A 25,799-nucleotide genomic window follows, 5' to 3' on the forward strand; every position below is an offset into this window, starting at 1 on the left:
AGTGTTTAGGGATAAAGAGCTTTTTCTTGTACATCTGAGTCTTCAGTGGCACAGGGGAGTGGCTGTGCTGGGTCACGGCTCCGTTGGTGGAGTACTTGCTGTATAAACAGGAGGACCTGAGCGCAGATCCCCAGCACCCATGTAAAAAGCCAGGCGTGGCAACAGGCACCTGTGATCCCAGCACTGGCGTGGAGGTTGGAGACAGACGGATCCCTGGAACTTACTGTCTGGAAAGCTAGCCAACTAGTGAACTTCAGGTCCAAAGAGACCAGGTCACAAAAAGTTAAGTAGATAGTAACGTCATCAGAGAAGAAGCCAGCAGATGCCCTGAGGAACAACCGTGGCACACCCATCTTTTTAAAAGTCCAATGGTCTGTTCAGAGAGTATACCATGACCTGGTAGGGACCTCCAGAAATCCAAGAACTGTTCAGCATCAGATCTGTTACAATGTAACATTTTCCTCCATTTAATCTCTTCTACAAAGATCTAGCAAAGAAAAATTTTTGAAAGCCTCTTTGTAAATTCAGAATTGAAGAAAACTTCTTCAACATGATAAAGAACTGATCAGAACCATGTAGAAAATTTCCAAGGCGTGTCAGAGTCACAACGCATGCTCTGTATAGTCTGTTTCCTACCATGGCAAATGTTATGTCCTTGAAGCTGCATTCCAATGGCTTTAACACAGTCTCAGCCTGGCCATCAGGATGTTCCCTGTAAGGGTATTTAATGTCTCATAAAGATAGGAAAAGAGGGGCGGAGAGATGGCTCGGAGATTTCAGAGCACTTACTGCCCCTGCAAGGACCCAGGTTTAGTTCCTAGTGCCCACATGGCAGCTCACTTCTAATCCCAGCTCCAGGGGGTCTGGTGGCCTCTTCTGACCACCGTGAGCATCTGCAGTCTTCCAAACTGCGTGACTGGTATGCTCCTGTGAGTGTGGATGGGATTGGGGGAGGCTGTGTGAGTTGGAGTCTAAAGCAACAGACGTGATGGAGTGGACATCTTTTAAAAGGAGATCTGGGGTTGGGGATTTAGCTCAGTGGTAGAGCGCTTGCCTAGCAAGCGCACGGCCTGGGTTCGATCCTCAGCTCCAAAAAAATAAATAAAATAAAAAGTAAAAGGAGATCTGTTAAATTGGCTTACGAGATGTGATCTGAGTAGTCCAGTGAAGTCTGTCTTCACACTGGAAAGACTGAGAACCCAGTAGCTGCCTGGTCCACGAGGATGGATGTCTCAGCAATCCCAGTCTGGTGCTGAAAGCCTAGAAGATTCCTGGAGATCGCTGGTCTTCAGGATTCTGATATCAGCAAAGAATAACAGCAGCAGTGGCAGCAGCAGCAGGGGTGTTTACAAAACAGCCTCTTCCCTCAGACCTCCTTTCTTCAGGCCTCCACCAGAAGATGCCCCCACATTTAGGGTAGGTCTTCCCACCCCAAATAACCTAATCAAGAAACTCTTACAGATGTGCCCAGTAGCTTACTTTAGTTATTTCCAGATCAGTCAAGTTGGCAACCAAGATGAATCATCATATATACAAAATAGTAATAATGACTGTCAGTTAATAGGATTACTCGTTAGGTTTGTCCATATTTTCCACCCCAACTGGGCAATTGTTAAGATGCATTTAAAAATTCTACAAAGCAAATGACCTCGAGTAAGATGCTTAAGAAGTGTCCTCTGGATGAAATGTGCTGGGAGGTAAGAATTGGTGCCCTAGGGGACATCAGTTCCATTTATCGGGATGCCACAGACCAGAGGAAAGACTTTACATGCCTGTTAGAACTGGGTCTACTTATTCCTGCAGCCTGCAGCCTGCTAGATGTTTCTGTGATGTGACTTTACACCGACTGTCACCACTAGTGAGAACATGTGGTTCCAGCTCTTACGTGTATGCTTTTAATGGCGACTTTTTCTTCCTGGTTCTTTGGCTTCTGGTTTCTTGCTAGCTTCATGTTCGTTTTCTAAATACACCTTTTAACAACACAGCTTTGTTCCGTTACAGAACGCAGCTGCTCTGCCAGGTACTTGGCGAAGAACAGACGTGCACTTAGAAAACCCAGAGTACCACACCCGGTGGTATTTCAAGTATTTCTTAGGACAAGGTAATTATGCCTTCGTGGTGACTGGGGGAGAAATGCCGCTCAAAACTGTGTGATCTCAGACTCCCTGTATGAGTGGACTGAAATAATTGAGGGACAACGGTGTCAGACAGTCCACATTGAGGTCAGTGGTGAGCCCTGTAGGCTAAGAGCTACAACTCAGAGTAAGCTCTGCTTGGAAGGAATGGTGTGGGGCTGGGTTTTGTTGTTGTGGGGGTTTTATTTGTTTCTTTGGCTTGGGATTTTTGCAGGGAGGGGGTTGAGGTTTTTTGTTTTGTTTTGTTTTGTTTTTACAGGGTTTCGCTGTGTATCCCTAGCCATCCTGGAACTCGCTCTGTAGACCAGGCTGGCCTCAAACTCAGATCTGCCTGCCTCTGTGTGTGCCCCTGCCCCATCTTGTTGTTATTTTAACCCCCTGGTAAATGAGGAATTAGCTCATCTCATCTTTGAGAGATAAGAACTCTCAGGATGGACAAAAGGCTTTAACTTAGCAAGGTCAGTACACATCTGCATGAGTTTTCAGCAGTTCGTGACCATGAAGGAGAGCAATGGTTTCCTGAGCAAACTTTGACCATAAGACTGCAGGCTCAGGCCGGATGGTGTGGCACACCTTTAATCCCAGCACTCGGGAGACAGAGGCAGGCGGATCTCTGTGAGTTCGAGGCCAGCCTGGTCTACAGAGCGAGTTCCAGGACAGGCTCCAAAGCTATACAGAGAAACCCTGTCTTGAAAAACCAAACAAGAAAGACTGTGGACTTGCCACATTCACTCACCAGTGACACATATTTAAGCTCCACCTGCTGTCTGGTGGGCAGTGTACATAGTGGGGTACAGTACAAAATGAGGCTCGCCCCCTGACCTCATGGAGCCTATAGAATGGGTTCGGAGCATGGTTCTGCTCTCATTAGCCTGAGGACTTGGACGTGGCTTCTCTGTCTGTGTAGTGGAGCTATTTCTAGTCCTTCCTAGAGGGGCGAGCGAAGCTTCCAGTGAGATGTGCAAAAACAACAGAGAACGTGGGGCCTGACACATGCCAAGAGCTCAGGTGCTCATAGGTTTAGAGAGAGCACGTGGAAGGACAGGAAGCAGGTGTGTTACTGATGAGAGAGGGGGCTGGGAATAGAGGAAAAATAAAAATGGCAGAGAAACTCAATGAAACATCCATTGTAGAACATGATTCTCAAGCCAGGAAATGAGCACAGTGTCTTTTTAAAAACCTGTTACAGGGCTCAGAGGGTGAGAACGATTACTCTGCAACATGAGGACCTGAGTTCAAATCCCCAGCCATGTAAAATACATGGGCATGGCTGAGCATTCCTTCAGCCCAGCACTGGAGAGACAAAGACAGGTGGATCCTGGGAGCTCGCTGGCCAGTAGCCTGGCCAAAATGGAGACTATCCAGTTAAGCGAGAGAGCCTGTCTGAAGGCAGTGAAGCTGAGAGCAAAGAGGAAGACATATCTTCCCTTGGCTTCCTCAGTGCACACACAGGCATGCACACCATACGCCATGTGTGTGCAACACATACATAACAATGTGCTGCACACAAAAGGAAAAGAAAAACTGTTGCAGTATTATTCTAAAAAGTTAAAGTTCAGGTCTGGCCAGGCAAGCTTTGCTTGGGTGGGTGGGGAATATAGAAGCATTTACAAAGAAAGAAATGTACCATTCATCTTCCCCCTGGCTGTGCACAGAGTGCCCACAGCATTGGCTTTATAGCAAAAAGGTCTCTGTGAATTTGAATGCCAGCAGCATCCAAAGAGGTAATGCAAAACCTACCTCAAACTGGTTTAAACAAGAAGGAAATGAACAATAAAGTTTGGCATAGTCTAGGTAGCAAGTTGTAGGTGAGCCAGGGAAGGCCCTGTGGTTGGTGGTGTCGGCAGTTCGGTGATATTAGAGGCCTAGGCCCTTTTGCTTGTTCTGCTTCCCTGCCCTTAGTGTGATGGCTTTGCCCACACAAGTCTTCAGTGACTCCAGACATCCTCAACACCATGGTAGCCAGAGGAAGGGGGGCATCTCTAGAGTGAGAAGCCTTTCCAGAAGGCTCTTGGCAGATTTCTCATCCTGTCTCAGTCCACACTGAATACTTAGTTTCTGAACCAGTTGCTGGCAAAGGGAGGTGGGTGCAGAGTCAGTGGTCAGCCCACCCCCCCACGCCGGTCTTAGGACTGCTGTGTGTGTGAACACTGGCCACTGCTGACTGAAGGAAGCCGCTGGGTCCTCACCGACCGTCTCTTCTGCAGTCCATCAGAACTACATTGGAAACGATGCGGAGAAGAGCCCCTTCTTCTTGTCTGTGACCCTTTCTGACCAGAACAACCAGCGTGTCCCTCAGTACCGTGCAATTCTGTGGCGGAAAACAGTGAGTAGCTGCCTCGCCCTGTACTCAGGAGTCCCCTGGTCAGCACACGTGCGGGAGGGCCTTGAGCCCATTGCCATCTCAGAGTCCCGTCAGCCCATTGTCAGGTGCCTCCTCTCCTTGTAATCATTCAGGATGTCGTCGTTGTCGTTCTGAGCTGGGGCCACCAAGCCTGACATTAACAGCGCTTCTCCTCATCTCTAAGCCACAGTCAGACACAGCTACTTCCTAAGTCTTGATCTCTGGGGAACAGCAGTAGGTTTTATAGAGTACATTAGTTCGCTAATCTTGTCTATTACTTTTTGGGATTTTTAATGGTATGGTATGTTCATTTTTGTTGGGGGGCTGGAGAGGAGGATATGAAAGGTTGTTTGTTTTTGAGACAGTCTCATACAGCCCAGGTTATCTTCAAACTCACATTGTAGTTGAGGATGACCTTGAATTTCTGGTCCTCCTGTCTCTAACTCCTAAGTGATGGGATTATGCACCACCATGCCCATTTATGATGTTGTAGGGTTCAAACCCAGGGCTGCATGCATGCTGGGCAAGCACTCTGCCATTTATGATGATGTGGGGATCGAACCCAGGGCTTCATGCGTGCTGGGCAAGCACTCTGCCAACTGAGTCACATCCCCAGCCCTAGTTTTGTTCATTTTTATCTATTGTTTTGCTTGTTGAGATAGGATCTCACTTTGTATTCATGAACTTGCTATGTAGACCAAGGTAGCCTCAAACTTCACAATCCTCCTGTCTCAGCCACCTGAGTACTGAGCTTATAGGAGTACACCACCACACCCAGCTAACCCTAGCTATTTTTTAAATTACATTTCTTATAATTTTATGTGTATAAGTGTTTGTCTTCATGTACGTCTGTGTACCGAGTGTGTGCCTGATGCCCAGGGAGGTCAGAAGAGGGCACCAGATTCCCTGGAATTGCAGTTATGGATGATTATAAGCCACCATGTGGGTGCTGGAAACCAAACCTGGGTCCTCTGAAAGAACAGTTACTGCTCTGACCTACTGAGCCATCTCTCCCGGCCCTGACCAGAGCTGTTTTTGACAGTTAAAGCTATGAACTAGCCCATCTTTTAGTTAGATTGGAGAACAGATGAGTATTATCTGGCTACAGCCCCTACAATGTCGCCCTCTCTCCGACTTGCTCAGCCAGCACCCGCATCCATCCAGCTGTATTGTTTTAGGTTTCATAATTTCCTTATGTTTTCATTATGTCTACTTGCTACTCTGATTCATAAATTTGTCTTATGGAAATTCTTATATTTGATTTTTTCATTTTTCATAAATTTTTCTCATTGTTTTCTTTTTTCCTATTATTTTCTAGGAGCGTTTGTACACAGACAATATGATACCCTGGTAAAAGCATACACACACACACACACACATTCACTCACACACCTACATGCACACATACATGTATAGCAATAGAGTAACTTTAAATGACCTAGAAGGAAGGACTGAGGATAAGGCTTTGTTGATAGGCTGCATGCCCAGCATGCATGAAATCCTGTGTTCAGTTGCACATGCCTGTAATCCCAGCACTTGGGAATCAGAGGCAGGAGAACCAGGAGTTAAAAGCCATCCTCACTTACATAATAAGCTTGAGGTCATTTTGGGATATGAGACTCTATCTCACAAAGAAAAAGTTTCTAGGAACCACTACTATTCAACAAACTATGATTAGGTACTTCTAAAATAGTAAGCTAAAATAGTAAAGAATAAAACCTAACATTTATTGTGCATTTACTATATGATAGATCAGTAGTTCTCACCCTTCCTAATGCTGCGACCCTTTAATATAGCTCCTCATGTTTTGGTGACCCTCCAACCATAAAATTATTTGTTGCTACTTCATAACCGTAATTTTACTACTGTAACTATCTGTGTTTTCCAACCCCTGTGGTCTTAGGTGACCCCTGTGAAAGGGTCATTAGACCCTAGAAGGGCTCGTGACCCACAGGTTAAGAACCACTGTACTAAATCATTTCTTTTCTTTTTTTTTTTTTTTTTTTTTTTGGTTTTTCGAGACAGGGTTTCTCTGTGTAGCTTTGTGCCTTTCCTGGAACTCGCTTTGGAGACCAGGCTGGCCTCGAACTCACAGAGATCCGCCTGCCTCTGCCTCCCGAGTGCTGGGATTAAAGGCGTGCGCCACCACCGCCCGGCTTTAAATCATTTCTTAACTACCCAAATCTTAATACCTGCTATTGCAATTACAGAAGTTAAATGGCGTGGCCAAAGTCCCTCCCACTATATGACGGGCCAAATGTACCCCAGGGCTCAGTGACCAAGGTGTCACTACTGTCCATAATTAATTCTCTGTGGAAGTCTTTGACTCATAGTGTCTTCCCTCGGTGTCCCCACACCACGTAGCAGAATGCCTGACACATAGGCACAGCTCCAGAAGTATGAGTAAGCAGATGGCACCGAGCCGGCTCAACGGCTCTGGACACCACTGCTTCTGTTTAAGTAAACATCTACAGTATTTTCAGAAGTTTGTCTTTTTTGAAGCAGATTTGGGGTAAAGATCTTTTTTGTGTTACTCCTGAACTTATTTCCAACAGAGGCATGCATGTTCATAACAAGGGACTTTAGTGGGACCAAGGTTTACAGGGACAGGGGCTTTCCAAGACTCAGAAGAACTGGAAGGACCAACACGTCCCCTCCCCCTGCCACCGCCATAACTGGGGCCATCAGCCTGCTACCAGCACAGCTGTGTGACAGGCAGAGCCATGAATGGTCTAGGAGACCCTGGTGTGTATGTGCCCCGTTTCTCAAGTGCCCTCATTGTAGTCTCTGCCCGCTGTTCCCCTGGTGACAAATGACCTTCATCCAGAGCCCCTTATCTCCTGCACCAGGCAGGGGATTTTCTGGTTTCTGTTTCATTAATTTATTTTTGTTTTATATTTGCTCATTACAACATTCTAGGCCCTTCTGCTTTCAATGTCCTTTTTGGGCAAATAATTGGACTTTCCCTCCTCTGCTCCTCCTCTCCTTCCTCCCACCTCTCCTGCCTTTCAGGGATGAACTTCCTTGATCCTCTGACAGTCGCCTGCATCCTTAGATGGTTGCTGGATATGAGGAAGGGTGGGCAGGCGGGACAAATGCAGGGAAACCTGGCTTACTTCCACTTCTGAAGCAATTGTCTGTCTTACATACAGACTGTGGTAACGTGGTCAGCACCCTGGAGGGAACAGAGCTAATGAAGGTGCTGAGACCCCTGAAGATGAGGGTCTTCCACATGAGATCCAAAGGAGAAATGCTGTGGGACTGGCAAACCGGAAGGGGAAGCTGGGGAATATTCCAGGCAAAAAGAACAAGAATGAGCAGCCAAATAAAGCAGTAGTGTGTGGAGCCACTCTGGGCCACTGTTAGAGAAGTGTAGATGTGAAATTTAAGTCCCCAGACCATTGGGAAAGCAGCCCAGGACTGACCATCAGGAATCTTAATCCCGCTGAGAATGTCCAAACCTTCATCTAAAAAGCCTCTCCTGTAGGTGCTAAACTGTGGGCCAACAGCAGGGTAAGTGTTTGCTCCTAGCTACAAATGGAAATATTGAAGAGGGTGAGAAAAATAAAACCAGTTACTAGATTCCCGTAACTGCAAGGCGGCACTGGAGGTTGTGGGAAGGTCAGATACCAGGCTCCTCCCAGCCCCCTGCACACAAGCCCGTGCTGTCTAAAAGCAGAACAGCAACATATAACTACTCAAGCGGTTCTTCCTGGTCATCTCTCTTGGCTTTTGAGGGGCTGGGGCTGGAACCAGGTAAAGCACGTGCTAAGCAAGCAAGCACTCCATCCTAGTGCTAGGTGTTGTCTGAACACATGAGGAAGATTTTTATATAGAAACGATTCCAACGCTCCAATGCACTGTAGAAATTCCATCCAGATAATACAGCTGGTACAAAGAGGAGGCTCAAAGTCTGTCTGCTCAGAGAAATTATCGTAGCACCCTGTGGGAGTCCCTACAAGTGCATGTTGGCAGGTGTACCCACACATCCAGCCTGTACTTCTGAATCTGCACAGTGCTCACCTCTGGTTGCCTGATATGTGCAAACACAGGCCTCCACTTAGGGCATTTCCTGTTTCTGCCAGAAAACACAGGGTGGTTTCATTTGAGTATTAACTCTAGACATCTGAAAACAGGAGATGAGAAGGGAGAACTTTGCCAGGTTATAGTGAAGAAAACCCCAAGTCCAGAGCCCACAAGCCCTGGGGCTTCTGTCCACATAGTTACTCATGAAGGTGCCATTGTCACCTGCCACAGGCTGGCCTGGGCTTACCTTAGAGCTGCCTTTGGTGTGTTTGATGAGCAGAGGTAGTAGGAGGAGGCTAAGCAGAGGCACAGGTCTGAGGCCGCCTTGAGCAGGTTAGCTTCCTATATAGGTGAACGTACGCTGGGGCCAGTATGCAGCAAAGCCACAGGAAGAGCTCGCTCCTGGTGGTGTGACCTGGGAAGTCTGGAAAGTGAGCTACCATCTCCTCCCTGTGTTTGACAGTGTTTCCAATCTCTGTACCAAAAAAGGCAGGTTAATCCAGTAGAGGACCCATAAAGAGAGTCTTGTGTGGGAATAATCTCTCATGACCAGTGGTGGAGATGAGAGTCAGGTCTCCTGTACATTGGTCCAGTGTTTTTTTTACTGACAGAGATCACAGGCTTGAAAAGGCAGAGGAACTCTACCCCGGGCCGTTATTCTCATCTTGCACAGGGAAGTTGGTAGAAGTGTCCCCACAACACACCAAGTATTTACTTCTTTGCTCACTTCCTGCAGAAACACCCCAGCCCTTCTCTAGTTGTTTGTGATGACAGTTCTGTGATTTGCCAAAGTTACAAAGCCTTTCGGTGGGTACTGTTGGATGATCTCATCTGCTAGCCGTGCCCAGTTGGTCCTGTGTAGTGGAGAGGAGAGACAGGACAGGAGCACCTCTGCCTTGGGTGTGCTGAACACGGGATTACCGAGGTGGCTGCCTGTTCCTGTTCCGTAGATAGGATTTTATCCACTCTTCCTGTGAGTCGGTCACAATAGGTACTCACTTTAAAGCAAGTAAATGACTTTGAATAAGTCAGCACAGTAAACACACATTATTAATACCTTGCTGGAAGACAGGGGTGATTTCTAGTTAAAAGGTTTTGACCGGGTGACATGGTACTTGAGTCTCATTGAACAAACGGAGACTCTTCTTCCTTATAATCTTTGAACCATATCTGACTTTTAGCTCAGAACTGGTTTGGACGTGTGGTTTTTCAGGGTTCCAGGAGGCTGAGATGATGACAGACTTGAACAGATGGAAGGCTTGTATTGAGTCACAGCTGTGGAGCGCAGGTGCCCACTGCTTTGGGACCTGTGGTGAGGGGCCCTTCACAGCGGGATCCGTGGAGCTAGAGGAAGCTGCTCACCTCATGGCAGCTGGGAACCACGAGACCAGGGTCCTCCATCCCCATCTGGGAGCACATCACCCCAGTGACCTAAGACTTCCCACTAGGTCCAGCTCTTAAAGCTTCTGGCACCTTCTAAATAGTGCCACAGACTGGTAACATGGCCTTCAGCACATGGGTTGTTGGGGGTCCTGTATCCAAATTGTAGCAGATGCTCAGCTGTCCACCATGATATCAAGACACTGAGGCCTGATGTGTTGAGTCCTGCTCAGAACCAGAAGTGTGAATGAGAGGGAGGGTGCTGTCAGCCGGAGCAGAGTAAGAAAGAGCAGGCATGGTTTCACTGCAGAGCCCACGTGAGGCTCTTCAGAGGTGAAGGGCACCAGACTCCTCCCTGATTGGTGCTTTGCTTCTTCCAGGGCACGCAAAAACTATGCCTTCCCTACAGTCCCACAAAAACGCTGTCTGTGAAGTCCATCTTAAGGTGAGTACTCACGGACAGAGGCCCACACAAGCTGGCGGCCTGGATGGAGTGCGTATTCCTGGGATCCCTGTGCTTTCGCTTTCCTTGATTGGCACGCCGGGCACTTTGTCTCGCCAGGCATTCCCTCCTCGAGTCTCCAAGGCAGCCTCAGAGGGCAGGACTGTCACTGCCTCCACTTTACAGATGAGTAAATGGAGGTTCAGAGCAGGAAAGCCAGGGTTTCTTGGCCGCACCATCCAGTCGTGGCTCCTAAGCATGCCTCCTGCTCTGCATTTCTTTGCCTGTGCTTGGTTTTGGGGTTTTTGTTTTGTTTTGTTTTGTTTTTTTCTTGTGTTCACTTGGATACTTTGGGTTTAGAAAGAAAATCAAGAAATCTTTTTCATTTTATTTTTATACTTTGAAATAGAAACCCAGATGTCAGCAAAGGCTCCCTGGGGGATGTGCTTTATTCACTGAACAGCGAGTGAAAAGATTGGAACATCTGGCTCCCGCCCCTGGTTCCCATCTCCCTCTCATCACTCTCCCAGGCCTGGGGAAAGCTGCCACTCAGATGGAGCCTGTCACTCTGTCCCCAGCTAAGATATGACATCCTAATGGCAGTGGCTCTTTGTCAGACACAGACACTGTGCGGAATACTTTCCAGCATTTTCTTGGTGACTCTTCAGCTCAGCTGCACCAAGTCCTCCTGCTGCCTCAGTTCCCTACGAGGACTCAGGGCCTCAGAGAGCAGGAGAGCCCCTGCAGAGCTGGTAAACTGCAAGATTTAAACTAGACATCTACAGCTCTGGGGCTAAAGAGTATCATAAACATATACGAAGTTGTCGATAACAGCCAATAATTAAGTCAATAGCAATCTGGGAGAATCGCGAGGATGCCTGACACCGATGTCCCTGATGCCTGCCGCTCTCACTGCGTGAGTGTCCTGAAGGGACAGTTACCCATGGCAATTGATGAAGTTCATGGACTCCCGATTTGTTCCCTCACTTGCTGATCTGCATTTCCAGTGTGTCAGTCCTCTCAGAGAATCCCCCGTGATTTTTCTAGACAACATTGTCTGTCTTCTCCAGAGAACTGCACCTTACTCCTGTTGCTTCAGCCCCTGCTCACTGGCTCACTCTGTCTGCTCTGTTCCAGTGCCATGAACCTGGACAAGTTTGAGAAAGGCCCCAGGGAAATCTTCCATCCCGAGATACAGAAGGTACAGGAAGCTGTGGGGCTTCATAACAACCCATGGACTCAGTCTCACCTCACCAGGACGGTAGGGCGGGCTGGGCTGGTCAGAGAGAAGGAAGTGTGGTGTCAGGATCAGAGTCAGGTTTGTGTGTGTGTGTGTGTGTGTGTGTGTGTGTGTGTGTGTGTGTGTGTGTGTGTATACCTTCATCATGCTGCTGGAATCGAGTTAGCTTTGAAAACTTAGAACTGTAGCCATCCTCACTAGGATGCCAGTGAACAGAGCAAAGCTGAGCTTCAAGGAGGTGGGTGGTGCCAGAGCTGGTGACAAGGAAGAAGCTGGTGAGGCAGCTGGAGTGGCGGCCAAGAGGCCACGGGCCTGTCAGCAGAGTGAGCAGGGGAAATAATGCAAGTGAGATGTGAGGACTGACAGAGCATAGTTATTTCCTGTATCCCTTTAAGGTAAGTTTTCAAACTGAGGTCATTGCCTTTCGACTTAGCTCAACCCAGACGTACAGAGTAGAGTGTCCTCATGCCTTTGCTTTCGTTTAATTTATAAAATACCATTTGTTTGACCATCGGGACCAGCATGGTAGGAGGGAAGTGACTTCTGCAAGCTGTCCTCTGATTTCCACGTGTGTGCCAAAGCACTGCGTGCACCTGTACCCACAGACATGTACTAAATAAATAAGTGAACAATAAAATAATATTTGCACCCTGCTAGAATAAACTTGGGCAAAATTTAGTGTGTTAGGTTAAACTAAGCAAATTTAAGCCATGCTATGCTTAAAGTGACTATGGCAACCTTAAAACAAATTAGAATTATAAATATATCAATGCCAGGCGGTGGTGGCACACACCTTTAATCCCAGCACTCAGGAGGCAGAGCCAGGTGAATCTCTGTGAGTTCAAGGCAAGCCTGGTCTACAGAGTGAGTTCCAAGATAGGATCCAAAGCTACACAGAGAAACCCTGTCTCGAAAAACATAGATAGATAGATAGATAGATAGATAGATAGATAGATAGATAGATAGATAGATAGATAGATAGATGAATGAAAATATCAGTAACAATGTGTCTTTACTTCATTATACAACATAGATTTTTTTTTTTTTTCAAAGGCAGGGTCTCACCATAAGGTCCAGGCTACCGTAGAACTCACTTTATAAACCAGGCTGATGTCCCTCCTGCCTTAGCCCCTGTAGTACTGAGAGTGTGAGCATCCTCCACATCAGGCTGTGAGAACAGTCTTAATCCTTTCCTTCTTGGTGACTGAGAGCGATCACCACTACTAGCCCCACTCTTAAGACCCCACCCCCCAGTCCTGGAGGAGCAGCACTGTGGTGGCCTGTCTCTCAGCTGCTGTGCTAGCTCACCCCAGCTGCCTTCTCTCCCACAGAGTAACAGATGACCAGACAAGAGTCAGCAGCACTCTTGTTGCTGCCTGTTGAGGTCCCCATTCTGTGCCTGATTCTATGGAAAAGCTGTTTCATGCTCTCCTATAATTGTGTTTTGGTTTAACCCCTTAACAAGGAACGCTCATGAGCCTCCCTAGGCCTGGGTATGAGGCCCAGTCCCCAAAGTCATGCCATCAGAGCTGCCCCCCAGCTTCTGCACATTACTGTTAGGAGCCCTTGACAGTCTCAGGATCCACACAGCGAATAGACGCTGAACCAGCCTCATTATGAGAAGAAGATGGCTAGTCCTATTAAAATGCTGTCCCTCTGCTTCTGCTTGCTAGGATGCAGTGACATTTTTCTTGACCAGATTCCTTCCAGAAGCAGTGTGTGTGATTAAGTTGGCTTTAAGTTAGTGAGAAAGTGGGATCTCTGTGTTATCTTCCTGCCTTTTTCTGCCACTTTGTGTTCTAGAGAGCTGTAGATGACTTCCTGGTGACCAGGGATTGTATAAAAACCTGTAGAACTAAATCTGAATGTTTAAAGCATTAAAGGGTTTTTAAAGTATATGTAAAATTCTGCACTCTTAAATCTAATTTTTGTTTGTTTTCTTTTGTTTTTGTTTTTGTTTTTGTTTTGAGACAGGACTTCTTTGTGTATCCCTGGCTGTCCTAGAACTAGCTCTGTAGACCAGGCTGGCCTCCAACTCACAGAAATCCACCTCTCTCTGCCTCCTGAGTGCTGGGATTAAAAGTGTGCACCACCTCTGCCCTGGCTAATATTTGTTTTTTAAAACTTAATATTAGCTACAAACTAATGATAAAAATCAAAATTCCATTAAAAATATAGCAGGACTAGCACAAGTTTGAAGATTGATCCCAGCATCCATGATCCTAGCACTCCAACAGCAAGATGAAAGGCAGAGATGAGAAATTCCTCAGAAGCCTGTGGGCTAGCTAGCCTGCCGCACACAGTACACAACAGTCAGACACCCAGTCTCAGATAATGTGGAAGGCGAGGACCAACACCTTAGGTTGTCTTCTGACATCCACACGTGACCTGTGGTGTACACATGCCTCCCTGCACACATACATACATACACAAACATGTACACATAGGCACAAAGGAAGAAAGTCACTAGGACTTAAGAAACACCATTACTACACAAAATTAGACTTTCCAGGCTGAAATTACAAACCGAGAAACAACAAAAAGAGACCTAGTTGGTGCTCACAAATCTGGAAATGAGTTTTTAAAACTTGAATGCTGTCAGGTAGATATTGGTAGACCACGATTCCTGGCAGGAACACCCACCTCTAAAAAGATGTAATCCAAAACAAAGATGATACAAAGGGAATGTGACCTGGCAGCCTGTGGCTGCATGTTGAGGCCCTGGGGACTCTTGGTGCAAGGCTGCTCCCACAGCCTGGCCACAGAGGAAAGCCCTCTCCCCAGGCCAGGGGCCGGTAACGAATGCCCCAGTTCTGATTTTTGCTGGACTAAAGGTAGTTGGGAAGCTCCCCATTGTTTTATTCACCATATACTTGCAGGTGTCAGGAGAACCAGGCCACATGACCTTAACGCAGGCTCTGCTGAATCTCCAATGCCTTACCTGTAATTCTGGAATGATTAGGCTGCATGGCAGAGTGGTTTAGACCAAAGGAAATTATGTAAAAGAGGATTTTGCAATGAAGTGTGTAATGACATGCGAATATGAAGTGTGTCCCAAAGTATAAGACACATAGTTTTATTTTTTCCAGGATTCAAAAACAATGATGACGTACTTCTGAACAAAAGAGCCCTTGAAATGTAGGATTTTGTGTGCCTCACTTTAGGAATTGTCAGCTCCCGGCCGACAGGGAGGATGAGGGTTGCTCAGTCTCTTCCACCTCTATTCTGGCCTTCCTCTTAGTTCTCACTGGCAGCCATGGCTTCCCTGGACCCACCTCCACTCACCCAGTGACCTCTACCAGAGCCTTTGGCCTTGGTATCTGCCTGCCAACTTCCTCAGAAGTTTATTCTGAGGAGGGAAGGTGGTCTGAGGCTGTTTGCCAGGCATCCCCCACACTCATTCTGTCTCTCTCCAAAGTGACCCACACAGGGCAAGATAGTAGTGGATGAGGAACAGACCCAGACAGGTCAAGTAATCTGTGCACAAACACAGTTGTGGGCAGCAGAGCAAGGACTCACAGCCAGGACTCTTTAGGGTCACCAGTGCCCCCTGCTGACCTCAGGAGAGGGTCTCTTCAGGGCAGCTGACTTAGTGTAATGCAAGTAATGAGACGCACTGGACCAGTGTCTTGATGCTGACGCCAGCCTTTGACACTGGTGTTCAGTTCTCTGTTTCCCAATTGGATCCTTACTAAAGGGGTGTTTTCGTGAAGCAGTAAGTGTGCGTTGATTCAGGGATCGGTGAGCAGCAGTTAGTATCTGTCAGAGGTTTTCTCAGAGATGTGTGGCCCAGCCAGAGTTTTGTTTCCAGTTGTTCTTTACTTTTGTCTCTGTTTTCCTTAAAGAGAGATCCCATAGCCAACTTCTGTTATTTCTAAAATGTCATAACATCAAATCGTGTGAGTATATAAAGCTTGGCTTTCTCAGAGAACCAAAATCCAGTAATCACCATGATGTATAAATGTAACTTCTGAAACTTTGCTTGACAGGACTTGCTGGTTCTGGAAGAACAAGAGGTGAGTAGTTTATCAACAGATTTGTTCCCTGCCCTTAGCCAGTGTCAGCCCCCTCACTGTGAGCACAGCCTTCTCTGAGTTAGACCTCAGTGCATCTGCAGTGTGGGCTTGTTCTTACAAAGAGGCCTCCTGAAGGGGCTGTCCGAGGTCCCCTTCAGAACTTCACATACAGCTCTCTATAAATAGACAAGTATACTTAAGTCTGCATAAATACATGATTGTGGTGTAAAGAGATGTTCATTTCCATTCAAGTAGGATTTCTGTGCAAAGCCACACACTTTACCACACTACATGCCAAAGATAACTGCATGCTTCATTCCGTTACCCCGTTTTATGTGTGAGTGTGTGTGTGTGTATGTGTGTGTGCACTTTTGTGTGCATGTGCCTGTACATGTATGTGTGTCATAGATATCCAGCATATTATCCGTAGATAACTGAGTAAGGAAACGATGTTTTGTGCATGTTATCCATAGCAGAAATGGAAATACCATTTGTCTAGTTGCTTGGGTCAAACATGGTAAAATCCTAACTCCTCCATTTCCCTGACACCCCAACTCTAATCCGTCACCTCAACTAGTTGACATATCTTTATAAAATGTCCTGAACTCAAAGTGTCTTAGTGAATTTGTCACAACCTCTTCAGTATGTTGACAACACCCACTTCATCTCCGGCCTACACTATACAGGCCAGATCTCTGTTTCTCAATTTTGTCTCCTTACTAAGGGGAAATTTTCTTGAAGGAGCAAATGTCCCTTGTTGATGACTTGGGGAGGGGTGAGAAGAGGTCACTATCCAGCAGAACTTTTCTGAGAGATGAGTGGCCCAAGCATTCCCATTTAATCCTACAGCTTCTCCACTAGAATCATGGGGAACAAAGACCTTGATTCTAGTCCCTCCTCGTAATAAACTGTGAGTTGTGATGATGGGCAGAAAAAACAGAAAACAAAAAACAGACTTCATAAGGAACACTGGTAATGTGCCTGAAAGGTTAGCTATTTAGTAAAATGAAGTTGGTGACCCGAAATCCATGTTTATTTGCTCATGACTGCACAGACAGGCATCCCCATAAAAGATATGGTGTCCTATGCTGTAGTACACACAAGGAGGAACCAGTGAACTGTGAACAGGTGGAACCCTATAAATACAGAAGACTGTCTTAGTTTGGGTTACTATTGCTGCTGTGAAACGCTATGATCAAAAGTAAGTTGGAGAGGAAAGGGTTTATTTGGCTCCTGCTTCCATATCACTGTTCACCAGTGAAGGAAGTTAGGACAGAAACTCAAACAGGCCAGTACCTAGAGGCAGGAGCTAATGCAGAGGCTATGGAGGGCTGTTTATTACTAGCTTGCTCAGCCTGCTTCCTTATAGAACCCAGGACCACCACAATGGACTGGGCCCTCCCCCCTCAGTCACTAATTAAGAAAATACGCTACAGCCAGATCTTATGGAGGCAGTTTCTCAAGTGAGGTCCCTCCTTTCAGCTGACTAGCTGTGTCGAGTTGACATAACACTAGCCAGGACACTGTCCAAGCACGGCCATCCTTTCTGGGTTCCAATGATTCTTCTGGACTCACTGGGACTTTCTGCTCAGACTTGGCTTTTCACAGAAGGAATATAATTTGGAGTGTTAATTCCACAGATAAAATTAGAACTAGGGCTGGAGAAGCAGCTCAGCAGTTAAGAGTACTGGCTGTTCTTGCTGAGCAGAGTCAGTTCCCAGCAGCCACATAGTGGCTCACAACCATCTGTGACTCCAGTTCTAATACCCTCTTCAGGCCTCCACAGGCACCAAGCTCACATGTAGTGCACATACATATATGAAGGCAAACACATATGCACATAAAATAAATAGATATTTTTTTAATTTAGAAATACTTTAACTTCCAAACAAATAGAAATGACAAGTGTGGCCTGTTTCTGTATCTGAGCAAGACTGTGTCCTGAGGCAATCAGTGCCTATAACTCTCCAACAGGCTGCTCTCTCGAGTCCCAGACCGAACATGAGACCTGGAAAGCTCCCTGCGTCCCTCAAAATGCAGTGCTCATGAAACCCTGATGTGTTTAGTGACTTATCCCAATGTGGTCCATTAGGAGTTGGAGCTCAGTGGTAGAGCATGTCCTGGGGTTCAGTTCCCAGCGCCAGAAGGCAAACAACTCAAAATGATGGGTTTTGATCCAGTAGTCCCAAATGAAACTACCTCTCCTAAAGAACAAAATAGCTCATTATGTGGACCGACACCTTGATTTCTGAAAATAGATGAATGCTTTCTGTTTATTGTGGGCATTGTCTGGGAAGCCTTGGACACCAGATTATTTCACTAGAGTCCTAGAAGGTTCAAGAACTTAAGACAACACCAGTCTTCCTGGAATGTCCTCCTGAAGCAGAAGGTTCTATACAATTTCTCACTTAAACTGGGACTCTCTGGAGAGTATTAATAATACCAGGACAGCAGAGAAAAGAGATGCAGACCAGGGCCATCGTGGCAAACCTGGAGTCATGCTCTCCTTCTGAGTGAACTTGAAGATTGGAAATCCTTTCATGCCAGGGTACCTGGACAGTCCCCAACCTGCACCCTCCGTGCCCTGAGACTTCGCAGGGCTTTAGCCTGACTGGGAACATGTCTTACAACCCAGCCCTTCCAAGGTCTCCCCCAGGGTACTGGTAGTGCTGACATGGAGGCTCCATCTCTGCCTGGGCTCTCAGCTTTGCTCAGTGCAGACCTGTGCAACGCTGTGTTGTGCTGCTGGCAAGAGCCCTGGTCAGAAGTCAAGAGACCCAGATCCCGACTCCAGCCTGCTCTTCACTTATGAGCGGCCTTGGGCAAACCTCTTCTTCCCTGGGTGTCCCTGACTGTGGACTGTGGCTCCTTTCTGGTCCTAATGAGCTGCTACTTCACCACGTCCTTCTGCCCTGTGCTTCCTGTCTGCCGGCTCAGCTGGACCTGACCCTGGCCACCTGGAAGCCTCCCAGTTTGTTCCTTTGTCCACTGGTTCTCAGCATCTGTTTCCCAGACCAGCAGCAAGAGCATCTCATGGGAATCTTGGATGCAAACTTCCAAGCCAGATGCCAGACCTACTGAGCTGGAAGCACTGGGCTGTGGGCCAGCCATCTTCTAACACCCCTCCAGGGCTCCCGATGCCTTTAGCCTGAGGCCAAGTGTGGAGGACCACTGCTTCAGACTTTTTGTGATTGCTCCAAAAGGGCTATCTGCTAGACTGCAAATTTCTGTGGGTGCTTTTTAAGAGGGTCCATGAACAAAAGAGGTGCCACCATCTTGGAGACGTGTGAATATCATCATCACTCCAAAACAGAGGAAGAAAAGTGATGGCCATGGAAACCCAAAGTAGGTAGGGGTCCCTGATGAAACTACAGAGATCGGGGCTGGAAAGATGTCTCAATGGTTAAGAGCAGTATACTGCTCTTTCATAGAACCCGAGTTTGGTCCCAGCACCCACTCAGGCAGCTCACATAACCTCTTATAACTCCAGCTTCAGGGGATCCAACACCTCTGGCCTCCACAGGCACCTGCAATCATGTGCACATGCTGCCACACATTAACACACACACACACACACACACACACACACACACACGTACAATTTGAAATAATAAAAATAAGCCTTTAAAAATCTTAGCCAGGCGGTGGTGACAGACACCTTTAATCCCAGCACTTGGGAGGCAGAGCCAGGCAGATCTCTGTGAGTTCGAGGCCAGCCTGGTCTACAGAGCAAGATCCAGGACAGGAACCAAAACTACACAGAGAAACCCTGTCTCAAAAAAAAAAAAAAAAACTTACCCAAAAAAATCAATCAAAACCTGACAGGCTGATAATAAAGCGAGTTCTTTCTGTCCACCTTCACTGTTTTTCTTGTTTCTTGTGCACAGTCACCGAATCAAATTTGTCCATCTTCTCCATTGTCCCTGGCCTCTGCCCTGCAAATTCAAAAATAATTAAAGTATGTGTGATTATCTTCCAACAAATCAGACTCTAGTAAGAAACATGTCCATGTTCAAGATAAAAATTACAGTGAGGGTTGGGCCTCGGTGACGCACGCCTTTTATCCCAGCACTCAGGAGGCAGAGCCAGGCGGATCTCTGTGAGTTCCAGGCCAGCCTGAGCTACAGAGTGAGTTCCAGGACAGTCAGAGCTGTACAGAGGGGGGAAAGGAATTACAGTGGGGATAGTGGTGTAAAGAGAGAGATAGTGGCCTCTCTGGAAATTTCCACTGGAGCTGAGGCTTGCCTGGTGGGGAAGAGCATCACCCCTGAGAACTGGGGAAGCGCTCTGGGTAGAGGAGTCAGGTAGGGATGCCCTCCCTATACCCATGTCTCTATAGAAAGCCACTGTTACAGAAGGGCATGCATCTCTTTGCCGGTATACTAGAGACAGAGAAAGGTTTTGAAGCACAGCCTCAGGCATGGGTTTTCAGATTCTTTTCCTTTTCTTCTTTTCATAAGTATATGTATGTGGTGTGTGAGCGTGTTTGCGTGTGTTTGGGTACATGTGCACATACATACAGATGCCTTAGGTTGATGTCAGGAGTCATCCACTATCCCTCTTCTACCTTACTCAAAATTGAGTTGGGTAGAACTAATCAAATGCAGAGCTCCCTGATACATCACTTTTGCTAGCCAACTTGCTCTGGGGATCCCCATCTCTCTGCCTTCCTGGGCTAGAAAGGCAGGCACCTTGCGGTACCAGGATTTACGTGGGTTGTAGGGATCTGAATTCCAGTTCTCTAGTATGTGTGGTGAGCACTTTATAATAACTGAGCCATCAGCCCAGGCTGGGTTTTCAGAGTCTTATTTTGCCATTCAACTTCTGAGTCCCGACATTCTGCCTTGACCTCCCACCTCTGGCCCCATTGACTAGGACTCTTGATACCCACACCTTGACTGACCAATACCCAGAATCCTTCACCTAGTGGTGGGTCAGACAGCCTTGTAATGTTGATGTTCTTCCAACAAAGGACTCTTACTATTAAGTAATTCAGGCATGCACAAAGTATAGAGAATAACATATAAATCCCCTGCCCAGATTACAGGCAAAATCATTAAAAACACAGAGTTGAGGGGCTAAAGAGAGGAAGAACCCAGATTTGGTTCCCAGCATTCACATCCAGCAGCTCATACTGCCTGTAACTCTAGCTCCGAGGAATCAGTACCCTCTTCCAAGGGCACATGCACTTGTGTGGTGAATATAACCACCACATACATGTATGATAATGAATTATGGCAACACATAGCAAACACATAAGTAATAACCAAATCTTTAAAAAGTGACGGTTGAGAGCCTCCTGCCTGCTCCCTTCCTCTGTCTTCTTCTCTTCCTGAAGCAGCTGCCATCACACACTAGAGTTGGTCATTTCTGCAGGGTCAGAGTCTATCAGTCCTCTGTGAACTGAGTCATAAACTCAAACTGGAATAGCCAGGCTTGCTCGACTTGCTTTGTCTTCATTTGCACATCTGTGACTTGTTCAGATTAAAGATCTTCAGGAATGGGAGGGGAAGCTTTTCATATAAATTGCCCACAATTTCCATATCTATTTCTGGTTCCATATCTACCAGCCTTCAGTCTTAAGATTGTTCTGTTTGGCTCTGAGTTACATTTAGCTGCCCTACTCTTCAGGGAACTGTTGTTGATGGGTGGGTCAGAACGTGGTGCCAGACCCAGGGGTGCCTGTGGCCCTTGCCAGCAGCACCATGCTGCCCCCATGGACCTGGCATCCTCCTCATGCTGTCGGGAATGAAATCGCAAGAGGCTCAACTGGTAGAGAAGTGGATCCCCTCATCTGCTAGCTGTTTTGTAACCTACAGAAAAACGAGTGTCTCTTGTTAACATTGCTTAGTCCTGGGGCTAATGGGAGGAAGGAATCCCCCACGTGTCCACTCTGGTGACTGCAGTGACCCTAAATGGCAAACACTGTACCCTAAAACTGTGTGTGCTTCCGTAACAAAATTAACTGGTGTGTCTTTTGCTGTCTCGTTGTAAGGGCTCTGTGAATTTCAAATTCGGAGTCCTTTTTGCCAAAGATGGGCAGCTCACAGACGACGAGATGTTCAGCAATGGTGAGCAGCTCCTCCTCACCCCTGCTGAGGGAGACCCTGTCCTTTGCCTCACCCCTGCTAAGGGAGACCCTGCCCCTTACTGCCTTGCCCACAGCCGATACTGGATATTTGATTGGAATCTCCAATATCAGGAGGCAGTTTACCGAGTTTTATAAGACAGCTCATGACCAGTTCCATTCATTTGCCAAGTTTTTTCCTATCACCTAACTTCTATGGGTCCCTGCAGTGGGCCCTGGAGAACACAACTGGGAGGGGAGGAGACACACATGAATTTGGAGAATCTGGTTCTACAGAGTGCAAGGTCTTTCCTCGATGTTTCTGACTGAGTGAACATAAAGACAGTATCTTCTTCCTGTATTTGTATCTTTCATGTTACAACCCTGTTTATCTTTGGGCAGAGAAGTGATAACACCTGGTTCATCTGGTTCTGTTTTCCTTCCTTGGGTTCCTGAGAATTGTGAAGCCCTCTTATGGCCCTGGGTGGAAGGCAATGCGACCTCATGCTTTGGTACCGCGCATGCCACAGCACCTCGGCTTCCATTGATTCCATTGTGGTCAGGAAATGAGGACCAGAGAGCGATCTTTCCTCATCCCTCGCCTTTTCTTGCAGAAATTGGAAGTGAAGCTTTTCAAAAATTTTTGAATCTCCTCGGTGACACCATTACTCTAAAGGGCTGGACAGGCTACCGTGGCGGTCTGGACACCAAAAGTAAGCTTGCCCTTTGTTGGAATTAGTGAAATTCTGTTACTTGAGGACCATCCCCAATCTGACATAGGTCACTTATAAAGCCCATCGACTCCATGGGCTTTATAAGACCCCGAGGACACATCAGGAGGTATGATCAGTAAATACATAAAATCGTGTACACATGAATGGCATTCCCATCAAGGAAGAACCACGTCTGTTGTGGAGTCTCCTAAGGCTATACTACCTGGTATCATAGTGACCACTGTGGTTTGCCTCGGCGAGGGTCTCTTATAACACAAATCTCAGGTGTCCCATAGCTATATTTAGCAATGAGCACCGTTTGTGTTCCAGGATGCTGCTGGGCTCTTGGGTCAGCATGCATAAAGCAACGTGGTCCCTGCCTTTCTAGGGACCCCACAGCCCGCTAGGCAGCACAGGTGGCACACGGGTGATGGTTATGAAATAGCTTGGCAATCAGTGCTCACAGGAATCGGGAGCCACAGAGAGTGCCACGGATGCTTTGCCGAATCTGGGGAATAGAAGACGTCTCTGAGGGGACAAGGAAGTGATGTGTGGGAACAGTGGGGATCTTGAGAAAAGAATTCCAAACAGGGAACATCTGTGAAGTCCTTGAGGCAGGAGAGAACACGGCATGCCGTTCTAGAAACTAAGAGGCTATCTTTCTGGCTGGAAGGAGCAGAGAGACCAGCAAGGTTGCAATACAGACTAGAGACGGTTGTTTGAAGTCCCCTTGCATGTCACCGAGTAGGAGAGCAGTGAGGTCCCCTTTGGGCAGACCTGTGGGGAAGATAATCCAGAAGGAACAGGCCAGGGAGCCATTGGAAAAGCAGACTTCACAGTCTGAACGGGGTGGGGGGTGGAAGGTGTTGAGGACAACTGTCACGGCTGGAGGAACAACAGGCTGGCAGGGGGACAGCGCACAAATTCCAGAGCCTCTGAAGTGGAGGACACAGCATCTCAGGACGATTGAGAATGGGGATGGTCTCTGGCCTGAAGTAGCTGATGGAGATCTCGGGGTATTGAAGGGAAGCTTGGGAAGGTAGCAGGTGGGTAGAGAGGGACTAGATGGCCAGACTTGAGTTGCTTAGGTTGGCTTCTATCTGAGGAGTGTTTCTAGCATTTTCTTGTGCTTCTGGGTTTGTAGTTTTGTTTGATCTTCAGTCAAGCCTCAGAGAAAGTCAGGCAGGTGGTACAAGGCTCCTCCAGCCTGAATGTGGCAGACTTCCAGTCCAGGTAGCCGACTGTCTGGGAGGCTGTCTTTGGCAGCCCACAGATTCAGCATGAAAGCAGTACATGACTGCCGTGGAAATGCCTTAGTTACCAGTTCAGAGGTAGAAGGGGCAGCCCAGCTCCCCTCTGACAAGCGTTCTTGTGGACATGATGGGCTCCCGAGCACCTGTAAGCTCCTCACCCACGCTCACCTCTCAGCCTCACTGTAGTGGTCCTGACTACCATCTCCTGAGCCCTCTTATGACCCAGGTCTTCTGTCAGGTTAAGCACTTTGCAGGGACCATTCTCCTGAGTCTTCTCCGAATCCCTGAGGGTTAGATACTACTGTCCCCATTTTCAAACTAAGAAACAGGATCAGAGAAACTGTAATTCCAGTTCTGGGGGATCTGGACCCTCTTTTGGACTCCTTGGGCACTGTAAACACTTGGTGCACAAACATACATGCAAGCAAAACACTCAAACACATAAAATAAATAAACCTTTAAAAAATTCGTGTTAGTCACTGATTTAATCCACCAAGCTTAGGAATGACTTACACAGCAATAGATAACTGATACACTGACTTTAAATCAAACAGCCAGACTTGGAGAAAAGATATGGTGGAGAGCAATTGAAAAAGACATTGGATATGGACATTGGACTCCTCACACATGTGCACACACATATAAACAAACAAATTTGGATTACAAAAAATGATAAAGCCCTTAAATATGAGGAGGGGGACAGGAGCGACGTAGCCTGTGAGAACTCAGGTCCTAGTCCATCTACCTCCAGAGGCTATGCCTTAACCAAGCACAGATCTTCAAAAACCTCACCTTGATATGTGGGCATCACAGCTGCATCAGCATGGGTGAATGGTATCCTTTACCCCACAGTCACAGGAAGATGTGGGGGCTGCAGCATGCTCTCCCTTACTAGCCAGACTTCTCCTGACTTTGTGTTCCGAGCTAGATGTGCAGCAGGCAGCAGGGAGCCTTGAGAACATGAACAAGGTCTTTCCTCACGGACAGGAGCCTGAGTGAGATGGAGAGTTGACATTCAGGTGATCGGCTCCTGCTCACCAACGCTGATGGACCAGGCAGTCATTGAAAATGTCCTGTGTACTGCATTCCTTCATCTGGTACCCCTGACTGCGTTCTTGTGTTTTACAGATAACACCACAGGGATCAACTCAGTCTATACTGTGTACCAAGGGCATGAGGTCATGTTTCACGTTTCCACCATGTTGCCGTATTCCAAAGAGAACAGACAGCAGGTACGTGTGACCACAGGCTCTTTGAAAACACAAATGTGGGATGAGCAACGCAATGACTTATAAAATTAGAGACTAAGTTTGTTACTGTGAGCCAGGCTTCAGTTATCAGCTACCAATTCAGGCACTGTTTTATAGTCTGTCTGAACTGCAAACACGGAAGCGTGCTGTTGCTGCCTCTGTCGTCTTTAAGAAGGGTCAGGGATAGTAGTGAGCTTGTGGTGTATACATATATGTACTTGGACATGTGTGACTGTGATTTTAAAGGCATACTAGTCTATGTTGTGTTGCCATGACAAAATAGTTGGAGTCGGGTACTTTATAAGGAAAAGAGGTTCATTCAGTCAGAGTCATGTAGTTTCAAGAGCACTGATATTTCCTGGGCTTTAGTGAGACCCTCATGGTGGTCATCGTGTTGGTGCAGATGTAGAAGAAATCACATGGCAAACAGGAAGCATAAGAAATCCAGGTTAGGTTCCAGACAGACCTAAGTGAGCAAGAATGAACTTCCACGAGAAAAGCATTAACCCCTCCCAAGACCTCATCACCCCCAACTAGGCCCACCTCTCAAAAACACCACCACCCCTTAGCAACACCAGGCCTAGAGCCAGGCCTCCAGCACATGCAACCGGGAGACCTGCTCAAACCACGAGAAGAAGGCTTGAGGCTGTTCTGTATTCAACATGCCTTCTCCCTGTGGCTTGGCTCAGTGTGCCTTTGGCCTTGTCAGAATGAGATTCTGGAACATGAAATAAGTTGGTGTGCTGGCCAGTTTTATGTCAACTTGGCAAAAACTAGAGTCATTTGGGAGGAGGGAGCCTCCGTTCAGAAAATACCCTCACCAGATTGGCCTGTGGTGCATTTTTATTGATAAGTGATGTGGGAAGGCCCAGCTCATTGGGTGGTGCCATCCCTGGGCTGGTGGTGCTGGGCGCTATAAGGACACAGGCTGAA

At 47.1% G+C, this 25,799-nt stretch overlaps 1 protein-coding gene across 13 annotated transcripts in view; it reads left to right on the plus strand.

The window, feature by feature from the left end:
* The window catches only part of Garnl3 (GTPase activating Rap/RanGAP domain like 3), a 147,320-nt gene that overhangs the window by 76,566 nt on the left and 44,955 nt on the right, over positions 1-25,799 (plus strand). For 11 of the 13 annotated variants that reach the window (XM_052725463.1, XM_052725469.1, XM_052725461.1 and 8 more), the window contains 8 exons: positions 2,002-2,101; positions 4,343-4,461; positions 10,266-10,330; positions 11,465-11,588; positions 15,557-15,583; positions 21,579-21,654; positions 22,265-22,363; positions 24,745-24,848. In XM_052725463.1, coding sequence (XP_052581423.1) covers positions 2,002-2,101; positions 4,343-4,461; positions 10,266-10,330; positions 11,465-11,588; positions 15,557-15,583; positions 21,579-21,654; positions 22,265-22,363; positions 24,745-24,848 — 714 coding nt within the window. The remainder of the gene's footprint in view (positions 1-2,001; positions 2,102-4,342; positions 4,462-10,265; positions 10,331-11,464; positions 11,589-15,556; positions 15,584-21,578; positions 21,655-22,264; positions 22,364-24,744; positions 24,849-25,799) is intronic. The other 2 variants (XM_052725465.1, XM_052725467.1) reach the window with 1 other exon arrangement.

Source organism: Peromyscus californicus, unplaced genomic scaffold (genome assembly GCF_007827085.1).
Source record: "Peromyscus californicus insignis strain IS unplaced genomic scaffold, ASM782708v3 Scaffold_7__1_contigs__length_154581171, whole genome shotgun sequence".
NCBI classification, from domain to species: domain Eukaryota; kingdom Metazoa; phylum Chordata; class Mammalia; order Rodentia; family Cricetidae; genus Peromyscus; species Peromyscus californicus.